A 15,222-nucleotide genomic window follows, 5' to 3' on the forward strand; every position below is an offset into this window, starting at 1 on the left:
GTTTTTTACATCCTACACCAGACTTTAGAGTGTACTATGCAGGCCTGGATCAAACTGGATGCACAATGCAACACGTACAAGTAGTAGCATGACTTGAAATACGGGAAAATCAAGGTTGATATAATATCAGTTGAATACTACGTTGTATAAACTGTGTTTCGTGTTGCCCTTTTGTTCGTGAAATCTTCCAGCATAAAATTAAGAAGAAACCCTATATCCATCTCAAGACTGGATATTTATGTCCATTTATGGTTATTTGGGGGGCCTAGCAAACCCTGCAAGAAGTGTTTTTCCAGACTATGCAATGAAAACAAAAATAGAGGAGGATTGTCAATCCATTTGTAGAAATCCCCCGCTTTTAGAAATCCTTTAAGTGGTACACTTAAGATATCTTTAGCACAGCACATAAGAGTTTGGTTAGTCAAAGTTTGAATGTGTTGTATCCCTACCTGAACACTCTTAATTTGTTTTTCAATTCACTCAGATCAAGTTGCTCTAGAAGTGGACTTCAATTACCTTTTTATCAACAAATTTCATTTTTGGTTTTTATACTTGTGTTTTTTATATAAAAACAAAAGAAGTCCTGTTCCTAACAAAAATATAGGGCCTTCAATCAAGACAAAATATGACATGAATTATATCAAGATAAATATTACAAAATTGTATCATATTTAATAGCAATGCATCTATATCTCTATCACATCTTCTATTTCTTTCATTTAAGAGCGAATTCCACTGTGGGCATTAAAGAATTGAATTGGAATAGAATGACAGAAAATCATACATGTTTCTTTGCGATCAGGTTTTCGTTTTGCACGTATCCTAAGAGTGTGGTTTGCAACCCAATACAAGGAAGGAATTTGAGAAATTAAAATTGTAAAAGCATGTGAGGTCTTGGATATGTGCGTAGTAGTAAACGTCTGGCTGGCGGTCGGCTACCTATAACTGTTGACTGGGCGCCTGACTGTCGACTGTCACGTGTGCACGTAATAGAAGTACACACGTTGGGGGTCTGAGTCTAGTCTGCTGTGCAAACCCTTCATCCTGGGGAAGTGGACTGATGCAGCCAAAGGTCCGTGCCAGTGACTTTTTACATAGAAGGCCCCTCTCATGCAGGAACAGCAAGTTATTCATTGTTTATTTATTTGTGCTAGTCTTGTGTAAAGACCAACTCATTGATAAAAGTCTTGATCTGGGTCTGTGCATGCAGACTAGTCTGAAGCTTGGAAACAATGAATAGTCTACCACTTTAGACACTTTACTCAGCCTGCTATCAACAGAACAGGGAAATCCAATGATATCATCAACCTTGAATTATAATTGACAACGTCAAAATGATGATGCGTTTCAGGCTGTGCTAAACTGGGTCATTACGCCAATACAGAAGTGGAAATGAGGTCATGTCAGAGACAAAGTTTACATGTACGTTCTTTGAGAGAAAAAAATTGCTTGGCAATTTGCCCATTCGATCTGCAAATAATATGAACTCAATGTAATTTGTAAGATCGTGTGTATACTCCCATGTCATTCAAATAGGAACTGAACTCTGGAGCAGCTCTAGTACAGAGTGAATCTGCTGCCATACATGTAGGTCCATGTGCATTATGATAGTCTTGATACATATACCCTTTCATTTGTAGATAAGCTGTAATACAAGTATCTGTTAAAAGAATTATGATGGATAGTTGATATTCATCAAAAATGAGAATGCTTGCAATCATAATACTATATACTTTTATTTCTTTGCAAATATTTTGTTATCAATATTATAAATAGAGACAAAAATATATTATAACTTTTAGTAGGCATATAGGCCTGTTAGAAGAATACATCGTCAAAATGCTGCATCATGGTTACAGATCCAGGAACTGTAACTGGCTTATGCTGGTGCAGAAATAAGCATTTTATGTTTTTGCCTTATAAAGATGACATGTACTATTGATATAAATAGGCTACAGGACCTGTTTCAGTCACATTTTCAATGTTTAGATTTGAACACGGGAAGTGCAATGTCATGAATGAAAACGAAAGTAGAGGCTGGTTGGGATAACATTTATGGGTTATCCCCTAAGCATTAGGACATTGACCTAAAGTACACCTGTGTACATTTCTGTTGCAATGGCAGTGATTTTTCATTTTGAAAACTTAGCCACAAGTTTGGAAATTACCCAAAATGTTGACAAATTGTCACCATTGCCTTCTATGAATAATAATGAAAAAGTTTTATCTGCAATTTGGCATGATTCAGAACATGATTTTATAGGGGCCTGGTGGTGAGACTATCATGTCCAATGAGCATTGAATGCCTATTGCAGAATGCAATGCTTTGTAAGGGTCTGTTGATTAGACTATCCAATCCAGTGAGCATTCACAGCTGAATGATATGCACATATAAACTAAAGCAACAAAAACAACATTGTTTATAAGCATGAGCATACTGCAGAAATCTTTTGGTTTTGAATGGGTCTGGTGATTAATCTATTCAATCCGGTCATCATTGTGTATGAGCACGAAGGCATTATGCAGAATGTTTTGGTTTTGAAGGGGGTCTGGCAATTAGACTATCCAATCCAGTGAGTATTGTTTATAAGCTAGCAGCTCTGCTCATCGTAGTCATATGTCATGTGTACACGGAACGCACCAGAGACTCGCAGCTCCAGCCAAAACTCAATACTTTCGTCACCGAGGCATGACTCCTCTGCATTTGTGATTACACTCTTCTCTCTCATTAGTCGATAAGTGAGGTTCTTCAACTAAGCGAGGCTTCCCTGGCGCTCTTCTCTCGATTAAAAGCTTTGGAATGTCATCTGGAATTTCATTCTTCTCAAATTGGCCACAAAGCGAGCTCGAACTCAGATGACTGAATAAGCCTTTTTGCTCTTACCTGCGAGTGGAAAATTATTGTTGCCGGATTATATCTGAATAAATTGAAAGATAAGCTGCTTATCCAGCGATTTGTGTCTTTATGTTTTCAAAATTAACAGAGAATCACTTGGAAGCTTTTAGACGTTACAAATGTTCCAAGATAAATTAAACTTTACTGCTTTCGCTGAATACCAATACTTTCCATCATCATCGAGCAAACCAAAGAGTCAAGCAATATTTCATATCCACTTTTCAGAAGCAATATTTGATGGTGCGGGAAGCAATATAGTGTTCATATTGTTGCAATAAGAGTTCATCTGCAGAATAATGCTTGTTTAGATAATTTTTCGTCACTTTGTGTTGATATTCGAGGAGTTAAGTTGGATCAGCCAAGTGTAATACCAGACACAATCATGCGTGGGCAAATATTGTGAGTATTTCATCAAGTTTTGATTGTTAATTTATACTTCTGATTTGATTTATTTTTTTTCTTCTACATAACAATATAATATGGTTACATAAATAAAATAAAAAGACATTTTGATAATAAATCAAAAATAGATATCAATGAATATAAAATCACTTGAGATGGATTGTCATTGCCAGCAAAAAAATGCTTGAAAATATGACAAACCAAAACATATATTAAATATATAATATATATAGGATATAATATTTAAAGAAAAAAAACCACTCGCTATAATATACAATCATGAAGAAAATCAATGATGTTGGTGAAAATGATGATGATGATGATGGAAATTGAATAGTGGCTATCCTAAATGTATCAGAATGGGTATTCTTGTTTTCAAACCTAATCATCTGTCCATAGCTTTAGCAAGAGAATATTGACTATGATCATGAGCATGATGTTAATTTTCCTAATGGCATTCATTCTGGTTTCAAACAAATAAAATACTTGAATATTTCAATATTCGAATGACACGTTGAATGAACGTTTGTGTCCAGTTCGTTTAATATAGGCAGCTTTCTGCATTAAAAAAATAAACAAATCAAATACATTTACCATCCAACACTCCTATCCTACCGTCACATTAAAGATATTTTACCTAATTGTTAATCTTTTTTTTTAAATTGAATCGAGGAGAAAAATACATTTGAAATATCTGGGCCCTGTCTTACAAAGAGTTACAATTGATCTGATCAATCGCAACTATGGACGGCCAGCAACGTCAACATGTATTATGCATGTTTGTTCAAAATATTTTCTGTTGTTCTATGATGTATATTTATGCATTCATTTTTTTCTTGAAAATTCACTGTGCTTCTCTTTGTTTAACAAAGGACATTGTGCCAATCTCCTGTAGAAAAAAATTATGACACTGATGGATTTCCAATAGAGTTACGATTGATTGGATCAATCTTAAATCTTTTGTAAGATGGGGCCCTGATCCCAATGAGAGTTGGCACACTGTGTTGATCAGTTCATTAACCCTTTAAGTCTTTAATTCTTTATGATGATGACAGGAAGATAAAATAAAATAATTCCCTAAAATGGTTTCTGACTAAACACATCATAAAAGGGGTTTTAATCAAAATGTCAATTCTAAGTGGGTCTTCTGAGAAACTGCGTGATGTTTATGGTTTAAGTGAGATCAGTGACGTCAAGAATTTTTTTCCAGAGCGTGGTGTTGTAGAGGATTAATTGGATTAGTAGGGAAAATAAATAGTGAGAAAATTCTTAATCCTCGTGAGTGAGATTTGTAAATAAGAGATTGCAGGATTAAGATATTCAGAATTAGTGATAATTCAGTTATGTATATCATTCAGATTCTGTAAAGATGTGGATTCTTTAAAATATAATAATAATAATAATAATAAACAGTTCTTGTATAGCGCATATCACAATTATGAATAATGTCTCTATGTGCTTCCAAATACACATACATGTAGTTGATTTTTTTTAAGACTATGATTTCAGCATAAAACCACAGTGTTTCATTAAAACCAACTGCAATATGACATTACAATATTTTTACTATAGAAATTGTAGTGTTAGAATATACACCACCAGTGTTCATAGGAACCACTCAAAATAATTTAAACCTGTGTTAGATTTACTGCGTAATATACATGTAGATAAACACAAAATATGATAACACGTTCTCTGTTGTTATTTTAACACTGTTTGGTGTAATTATGTTTGACAGGATCTAATTACAGTGATGTCCTCCTCTCAAACTATATGTAGATCAGAATATATTTTTTCAATGAAATTGATTTTTTTTTCTTTTGAGAAGGTTTAAGCCAAAAAACCTACATTGTGTGGAAAATGATGGTATTTTATGAGTTCAAATATATTAGCCAAGGCACTAATCTTAGTGTCCTACTACTATCATCATTACGCTCTATAATGTTACCATCAGTAGCCTTGATTAAGTATATATGTTCATAGGATCTCGAAAGTGATAGCAACAATTTGGACAAAATTCAGGTTTCATAGTTCAACTAATCTAGATTTGTAGACCATTAGAGAAGGTTCCTTTGAGTACTTTATTGACCTTTGCATTTTTTTAAATCATCATCTTAAAAAGTTTATATATTGTGGTATTGCATCTTCGTAAACAACATTTATGGATTCAGCCTTCAATAGACGGAGTATTAACAGCTTGGCTGTGGTTTAAGATATCAAGCTCTATGAGTACTGAGCTTGTGTAATTTTCTTATATCTTTATGAAAGATTATTCATTTTCAATATTTGAATTTATTGTAGGCTGAAATTAGAAATCACATTCATTTTGTGAGAGAAACTACACACAGTAAAAACTTTGTTTAAAGGTTTTGATTGTACAAGTCTGTTCACAATACGAACCTTACAATAATAGTTTAAACAGTTTAAAACAAGTGTTTATTATCTTAAACAACAAAGTTTGTTTTTTAATAATTCTCAATAAATAAAGTGTGGTTGTGTAAACTGTTAAAAAAACTTTCATTATAAGGTTCATAGAGTAAACTGTGTTGTATAATTTTTAAACAATGTTTTTGCTGTGTAGACTTTGAGGGCTACGTTTTGCAGCTTACATGTACAATTTACATTCAAACAAAAATCGGGTCCCAAATTTTTGCAGGTTTTTTTCACTCTTTGTATAAAATCCATTCTCAAGATTGTAATTTGCTCTTCATAATAAATTTAGCATTCTAATTAAACAACAACGAGATATAAGATGAATATTTTTTAAAAAAAATTGTTACATCACAGAAATAGGTTGCCAAATCTTATTCATTAAAACAAAAAATTGTCAAAATTTGAATGGAATATTATTCCGTGATAATAAATGGTTTTAATCTTGACGTATGCTTAAGTTCTAGAATTTGAGTGAGAATTCATAAATGGCTTTAAATATAAAGAACCCAAGTATATCTTATGCAACGATTGTTTTCCCACTTAAATAAGCTTTTAATAATCTTAATTTAATGATTTAAAGAGACTAATTGATAAAGAACAAGCTCCACTTCCTGTCTTAGTATTTGTTTCCATGATGGCATGTACGTTACGTGGTTGTCATGGTAATAAGTTATTTCCACTTGCCATGTGTTCATCGTACTTTAATGCTTCCAAGGTCAAACATGGTGTAAGGTTACAAAATACCTTCAAAGACCATGAAATCAAAGAATATGATTAAAAAATATTTTCTCATACAGTCCCACCCACATTGTATGACGTCGTCATTTCAATCAAAATCCCCAGACCGATAAACCGTAGCCGGTTTTTAAAACCAATTGTTGCAAGGGTTGAATGAGGCGAGGTGAGTTGGTTGATTGATTTTGTTTTGGATGGCTCCCGGGCAAGGGTGTGTGCAGTTCAATAGAATTTTTTATGAATGAATGATATTCATCCATTCATTTACCCGATGTTCCTTTTTATGAAAGTCGGACGTCATGCTTTTTCAAGTGAGGCACAGTACTATAGAGACATCAAAATTGGGTGGGATATTTGAAATATGTAATGAACATACATGGAGTACATAGCTGCATTATGTGGCAAAAATGTATGAATGGCTTTATAGTTAAAGATTTCAAGAGCACTTTTGTAGATTTGTGAGCAACATATAAATGCAGCTTAAAGCTAAATTACAGTAGTTGCAGTAAAACACTAATTTTGTGAGAAAGTCTGTAAAACCAAGGTTAAGTATGACTATATCACCGTGGATCTAGATCTGGTACAGTTACATAAACTGAACTTTGTGAAATCATAAAATCTAAGCTGAAATACGATCACACTGAAGATCGCCAACACAGATAGGCACACGTGGGACAGTGTATTATTATTGCTGGAATAAAGACCCGACGGAAGTGACCAAATCCGCGCTTATTTTGCTTATTTCTCAGCAATTACACAATTTCTTCCAGAATCCTTTGGCACATATATTTTATTCATACAAACAGACACTTGGGTGGTCATTATATTAGATTCTGTAAAAAGTCATTTTGAGATCGTTACCAGAACTGGAATTTACCTATGTGCATGTTGTGCTGGTATAGAAAAGTGCTTGTAACCTTGTAATACAGTGGGATTTTTAAGCATATGATGAGAAAAAACCAAATACATATATGTTTCAGGGCCTCTTGAGAAAACAGCATATTCCTGATTGCTGAAAGAGCTACCATCATAAAATCATGGAGCTATTAGTAGCTCCATGATAAAATAGAACAAATAGAAAGTAATGATACATCATTTTTGAAGGGGCTGAGTTTACATACAGACCACTATTTATGTAAATTTGTTGAGTTAGCTAAAGAGCAATCACAATCGATTTCTATTTTAATAGATTTTAAGTGGTAAATCATCAAATTGATTAGATTTTTAGGAAATTTGCTGAAAATCGTGTACAAAATGCAGGTCAATGAAAATATACAACTTTAAAAATTGGAGATTTACATTAAATTTCTGTTGTCTCCCCCACCCCTCTCATGATCACCCCCCCCCCCTTGCTCTGGCTCTCTTTCTCTCTATGCTACCTCTCATCCAAATATAGAATTGTTTCCTTATACATGTATCTTTCTACATATGTTTTTATCACGTTTTACATCTATTTATGAATAATTGTTTCATTGCCCTGATATTTTAATTTTATCTCACATCAGGACAACAGAGATTAAATTTCTAGTTTTGAGTTTTGCTATTTTGCTTCTGTGCGATCACTGAATCTGGGTATAGTATCTTGGAACCATATAGGCATATCTCCTGTATGTTTTCATATCGACTGAATTTTTTATGTCACGCGATGATTGATATTCATGCCGATAACCAAGCCCACCTTCTCAATCAGTTGTATTTTTAGCCATTGCATCGCTAATAATAGTTCTGTTGTTTATCTTGTGATCACAGATTGAAACCGCCTGAAATAGCGCTGAACGGCGTGCGGCAGACCGCCATGGATAGCGACTGGAATGAAATCAAACACAGATACCATCTGAAGGAGACCATTGGGTCAGGTAAGTCAACAGGGTGTATGTTCACTTGGACCCCGTTCACATTGCAATCCTAAAACTAGTCCAGTGGAAACCGGTTCAGGAAATCAGTGTGGAAGAAATGCTTCACCAGCGCTCCCATCTGATCGCCCAAAAGCAGTTTTCAGAAAGACTTTATACAATAGGAAGGCTCTCGGTTTGTGTGCGAAATTTCAAACCGCAGTGTAGGCATTCTACACGCAACATGTGCGAAGATCGCTTCCCGAAGAATCATGGTTGCGTCCTCACCTATGCTTAAACTAGTTTATCGAGGCAAAGCGATCTAGAAGACTGCATCGCAGGGTGATTTTCCGAACCGGTTTAGAATATCGATTCCACAACCAATTTTGAGCGTTCATTGTGCATGTAATAGAGTATAGTTTACACTGAACTAGTTTTCAGTAAACTGGTTTTAGGACTGTAATGATCACGGAGTCTTGGTCTAATTCTCAGATAGTCTAATATATCATGGGATAATCCTATTTGGTCTAATTGCCATTTGGTCGATGCAACATTTATTCTAATACCGACTTAGACTATTTCTTATTTGGCAAAATGCCTAGAAAAGAAGAATTTGATAATCACATGCATGTCTTACAAGCAATTGGTCAGTTGGTCCTTTTCCAATTGAGAATTCAACCCTGATCAGAAAATACCAGGGGGGGGGGGTTTCATGAAAGGACTTGTCGGACGTTTTATCGGACAGTTACCATAGTAACAGTACCTCTCAGCCAATCAACATCAGGGAAAGATGTCAGATCTGTCGGATGAAAATGTTGATGAAACACTCCCCAGGTGTTATGCCAGAGTAAAAAGAAAGTACTTGTAACATTCCCCAAAAAGTCAACATCAACAAATTAGCAGGTACAAAATTACGAGAACTTTTGCAGGTTTTTTATTTTTATATTGTGGGGGGGAGGGGGGGGGGGTTCCTTCCAATATTTCCCACCAATATCAGCTCTTTACTGATCACGCGAGTGATTACGCTCAAAGTTATCATGAGAAGAAAAGTTGCTTGAATGCCAAGGTCCTTTTTGCTTTGTGTTTCTGAGGGCACTGAAGATCTTTATCCACCCTCTGCGAAATATGTATGTCTTTTAAATCAAAATTGGAGTATCGAAAGGGACTTGATCAAATGATAAAGCCAAAAAAAATTGTTTATTACCCTTTATCTCTCAGTGTACCCATTTGCAAAATTTATGAAAACATATTGAATATCACCAGTAGTTCAAGTGCCAAATGCACATTTTAAAACCCCCAGAAACCTCCTGGTCTGGTGGTACTGGTAGCAGTCTGCTTGTGCAGACGGCCATTATTGTCACTGTACTAAACAAGTGTGTTTGGAGACAAGCCTAGCATAAGTTATAAAAGTGTCAATATAGGTATGGCATATAATACAGAATTCCATTAAACCCAGTGTAGGCTAAAAATGCAGACCACCTTATATTATACCCCTTTCATAAACCCAATTATGCGGCTAATAGCAGCATAATTTGGTCGTAAAATCGGAGGAGGACCAGAGTTATCCGCATTATTTTGATGCTGCAATTATCCGCATAATAGCAGCATCGGGACAAGATTTTGAGTTTATGAACGTATTTCCAAATAATGCGGATAATTGCCATGGTGCGGTCACAAGGTCACCCTTTTCCAACACAACCGCATCGGAGGGGGCGTGCTCAGTTGTCATGACGATTATCCGCCTTTTTCAGGACGGGCGCTCGTAAAAATAATGCGGATAATTTTCGGAGTTTGTGAACGCACTTTTTATTGAATTATCCGCATTACTATTAGGCGGCTAATTGGAGGATAGGTTTATGAAAGGGGTATTAGAAACAATCCAACATAATTACTTTCTTGAATGCACAAGGCACTGGAATGCATAGAGACAACATGAATCCCACGATGCAGTGCACAGAGAATTGTTTTTCAACCAGAAACTGATAAATACATTTGATGGATGATGTGATTTCTGTTATATGGGTCAGGATTTTTTTTCCCCCTCTGGTGTGCGATCAATGGGTGATTTCAGACCGCCTCGAAGTTCATCAGTTCCAGGTATTTTCTGATAGGGAAATTTACCCTGATCAGAAAATACCAGGTAATTTTGGCAGTGTGAAAGCAAATTACTTGTAATAACCCTGAAAGAAAATACCCGCTAAATTGTAGGTCTAAATTGCCAAAACTTTTGTGGGGATGTTTCCAAGGTCACAGGCATTTTAGCGGTGTGAAAGCAAATTACGGGAACTTTCCTAGCCCAGCGTGTAGTGGGCGCGGGTGGCTGCTTAGCTAGGGAATTTGAATCTCGCGCCTTGCCTGCTTATCAGACCGTACTGCGCATGCTTGTAAGGGTATGTTTCAGGGCAGCGTGAATGTGGGGAAAAAATAATCGTCGGTATTTTTTAGCCTGAATTTTTTTTCGTAATTTAACAGGGATTTATTGCAATCGAGGTGGTTTGAAGCCACCTAAATGTGGGTTGTTTATTTGACTGCATCTCATCACCCTACTGAGGCCTGTATGATGCATGGCATACCTACAGAGAGATGTGCCGTCCATGTCTCCCTCGTGAAATTCATAATCCCCAAGAATTATTAATGAAGCCAAACTCATGATGCGACGAATATTAAACTCGCTCCAACCTTGTAATAATTCTCATATCATCCTCATTATCGGTGATTAGGCCTCTTTGTAGCCTCATTTTGCTCAATCATTTGTCTTGTCCCGGTTTGAGGCTGTTCCATTTCTCTCCCTACAACCCCCCCCCCCCCCTCTTTATTCTCTATCCCGCCCCCTCTTTCTCATTTCCAACATGCTGAAGTTTTATTTCTGTTTATAAACTAACTCACAGAGTACCAGAGAAAAGGGAGATAAAGCTTTTAGAATTGAATTTGATTCTCATTCTCTAATACCCCTTTCATAAACCCAATAAAACATATCCTCCAATTAGCCGCCTAAGAGTAATGCGGATAATTCAATAAAAATTGCGTTCACAAACTCCATAAATTATTTTTACGAGCGCCCGTCCTGAAAAAGGCGGATAATCGTCATGACAACTGGACACGCACCCTCCAATGCGGTTGTGTTGGAAAAGGGTGACCTTGTGACCGCACCATGGCAATTATCCGCATTATTTGGAAATACGTTCATAAATTCAAAATCTTGTCCCGATGCCGCTATTATGCGGATAATAGCAGCATCAGAATAATGCGGATAACTCTTGTCCTCCTCTGATTTTACGACCAAATTATGCTGCTATTAGCCGCATAATTGTGTTTTATTGGGTTTATGAAAGGGGTATTAATTGTCTCATAGCAACAGCTGCTATAATGATGTTTAATACTCAATTTATTTTAAAACAGTTATTGCTGTGGTGATTTTTCCTCCTACTGAACTTGCAAATTCCTCTTTCCCAATATTTCCCCTACCTCTTTTTTATTTTTTTAAATGAGCTCTTTACATTAAGACTCTGATTCACTGTTAGAATGCAGCCTCCAAGAAAGTACCTGAAATTTATAATCATCTCTTTATAACCCTTTATAGTTTTGCTTTCTGTGCGCATTGTTCAAATTCAATTACAAGTTTTCTCTGTGTGTGTGTGTACTTTCACTTTTGTTGTAAACAGGTCCACTGATGTCGTTTTCTTTGTCTACGTTGAACAAAAATCCAGGTCGTTAAGTTTCAAATGACAATTAAAAGAAATTTGTCACAGATAATGTTAGCTTCAAAATCTTTTATTCAGAATATTATGGTATCCGGCTATCCGCAAGTAAATGCATTACATGTATGAACTTAAACCAAAGAACAGAGCTGTGTCTATCCCTTGCTAATACATCGCCATGGGTAATGTGAGAAAGCTGCTTGGGAAGACATTATCTGAAAATCAACTACAAACAATGTTGTTGATGATGATGATGATGATGATGACGATGATGGTGGTGGTGGTGGTGGCGGTGGCGGTGGCGGTGGCGATGATGATGATGATGATGGTGATGATGATGATGATGATCATGATGATCATGATTATGATGATGATGATGGTGGTGGTGAAGATGAAGATGATGATGAAGATGATGATGAAGATGATGATGATGATGATGGTGATTATGGTGATCATGATGATGATGGTGATCATGATGATGATGATGGTGATCATGATGATGATGATCATGATCATGATGATGATGATGATGGTGATGATGAATATGATTATGATGATAGCTGAAGAAAAAGTTTATGATGAAAGTAACAGTGACAACAACAACCACAGATTTAATGGCAATGATACTTAAGACAAGGAGGACTGATATTTCTTGTACATTCAGCTTGTTTTTTTATTTTCTTCACTCCCTCAGGTGGTTTTGCGAAGGTGAAGCTAGCCACTCATCTACTGAGCGGTCAGAAGGTGGCCATCAAGATCATGGACAAACATGCCTTAGGGGTAAGTTAAAAAAAACGTTTTAAAAACGTTAATATCCTATTGGAGTATTAATGAAGCATGGCTCAAAAATTGCCTTTCACTGTGAAAACTGAAGAGACAATCCATTTACAATTGCTATGATTTAAATCAGTTTGAACACTGCTGGGCTAGTCCAATGAAAGTCCTTTACTTGCTAACAATGTGAATACCGCAGGAATGGTCCATTGACAAGACTTTAAATTGTGAATTAAAGCCGTATGAACACTGCCGACAAGACTTTGATTGGGTCTCCCTGTGACAACATCTTCCGTTGGCTTATTGCCTTTAACCGTAAACACTGGAGAGACAATCCATTTACAAGATTACAATGATTTAAATTAGTTTGAACACTGCTGGGCTAGTCAATTGACAGTCCTTGGCTTGCAAACAATGTGAATACCGCAGGAATGGTCCATTTACAACACTTTTCATCGTGAATTATAGCAGTGTGAACACTGCCAGGCTAGTCGATTGACAAGACTTTGATTGGGTGGTCTCCCTGTGACAACATCTTCCTTTGAATGATGGATGACACACTCTTAAAGGAGCATACCAAGAAGATGGAGAAGAGAAAAGATGAGACACAGACCCCATTCACACGTACTGCGCAAAGTCTGTGCTGCTGTTTGTAAAAAGTGTTAATTGGGTGAAATGGATGAAAAGCAAATGGGTATAAGACCAACTGGTTATGAGATGAAATGGTCATAGACGAACTGGTGATTAGATGAAGTGGTTATTGGACCAAATGGTTATTGGACCAAATTTTTAGTTATTAAGACAAAATGGTGAGTGGACGAGTTGGCAATTGGAAGAATTGGCATTGGGCAAAATGAAAATAAATCCTTAATGCTACAGTAACACCACAGAAACCAACTGCAAACCGACTGATGGTATGTAAGTGCAAGTAAACAGTACCTTTGGTCGGTTTGAAGGGGATTTTGCAGGTATAACAAAGGCATTAATAATAATGATAATAATAACGTTTTATTTACCCAGGGTAGCCACTTCAGTTAGGAAACTGCTCTACCAGCAGGCCCTGCATAACATAATATGTTATTATTACCCTTCACAATCTAAATGCTGAGCGCCAAGCATGAATGCGGAAGGTCCCATTTTAAAAAGTCTTTGGTATGACTCGGCCAGAGATCGAACCCACGACCTCCCGCTCATGAGGCGGATGCTCTACCACTGAGCCACCATGCCCAGTACTGGTACACTAACTCTCTCTTGTGGGTGTTTCATAAAGCTGTTCCTAAGTTAACAAACAATTTTGACTATACTGGTGACTGGTGATCCATTCTTGTCCTAAATGATATACATCAAATTTTCATTCATTTTGATTTAGCACCTAAGAAATGATCACCAATCATTCCTAAAGTCACTCATAACTTACGATCAGCACTGTGAAAGATCGTTAGGGAGCTAATCAATGTCGTCATTTGCGACACTAGATTGAGAGATGCCTTTTTGGAATAACCTGAACCTCAAGATGACGAACAGACCTAGAAAAGAAGGGAACAGGATGGAGAGAAAAAGAGAGGAGTGTGAAACAATAAAAGCAAAAGAAGGAAGAGATCAAGGATAGAACTAGGAGAGAGCAATAGAGGTAGGAAGAGGCAGAGGTGTTTTTAATTATACGCTTCTTGAGTGTGGAAGTCTGAGACGAGCGAGCACTCGGCCCACAGAGTGCAGAGCGATCTATTTTTTAAAATGTTGAAGGAGTTGATCTAAACAAAGTCGTGTTGCCATATAGTCCATGACACCGTTCTCATTACAATCCTTAAAACCAGCTTTCAGGAAACCAGTTTGGAAGATCGCTTTGCTAGCGTTCCCGTTTGATCACCCGGAAGTGGTTTTCAAAGCCACCTCACAGAAAGTGATCTTGTTGCTATGGGTAAACTCTCAGTGAACCCGCAGCGTAGGCATTCTACTTACAACATGTGCGAAGATCGCTTCTAGATGAACGCTTGTGTCCTCACTTTCGCTAAAACCAGTTTGACAAGGCAAAGCGATCTTGAAAACTGCATCGCGGGGTTGTTTTTCAAACTGGTCTGGAAGATCGCTTCCAAGACCGCTTCAGCCATTCTCATTACACATTAAACTAGTTTCCACTAAACTAGTTTCCAGTTAACTAGTTTTAGGATGGTAACTAATACCCATAAGTTATAAGATATTTGTTCAAAGCACCTGATAATTCATTCTATTGAATAATAAATGTTATTCACACTTGCCCTTTCATCAAATACCTGTAAATTATGAGATACTTATTCAAAATACCTGATAACTCATTCTTTTGAATAATAAAAGCTATTCACACCTGTCGATCATCAAATGCTTGTAAATTACAAGGTAATTGTTCTTGATATGTCATCCTTTTGAATAATGAGCGGTTTTTCAATTCTACCTATTCATCCAATACCTAGGAATT

At 36.5% G+C, this 15,222-nt stretch overlaps 1 protein-coding gene across 1 annotated transcript in view; it reads left to right on the forward strand.

Moving 5' to 3' along the window:
- The first annotated feature begins 2,612 nt into the window (after positions 1-2,612).
- Positions 2,613-15,222, forward strand: part of LOC129281358 (maternal embryonic leucine zipper kinase-like) — a 29,303-nt gene continuing 16,693 nt past the window's right edge. The window contains exons 1-3 of the mRNA XM_054917302.2: positions 2,613-3,295; positions 8,216-8,322; positions 12,691-12,776. Coding sequence (XP_054773277.1) covers positions 3,279-3,295; positions 8,216-8,322; positions 12,691-12,776 — 210 coding nt within the window. The 5' untranslated portion in view covers positions 2,613-3,278. The remainder of the gene's footprint in view (positions 3,296-8,215; positions 8,323-12,690; positions 12,777-15,222) is intronic.

This window comes from Lytechinus pictus, chromosome 18 (assembly GCF_037042905.1).
Source record: "Lytechinus pictus isolate F3 Inbred chromosome 18, Lp3.0, whole genome shotgun sequence".
Taxonomy (NCBI): Eukaryota; Metazoa; Echinodermata; class Echinoidea; order Temnopleuroida; family Toxopneustidae; genus Lytechinus; species Lytechinus pictus.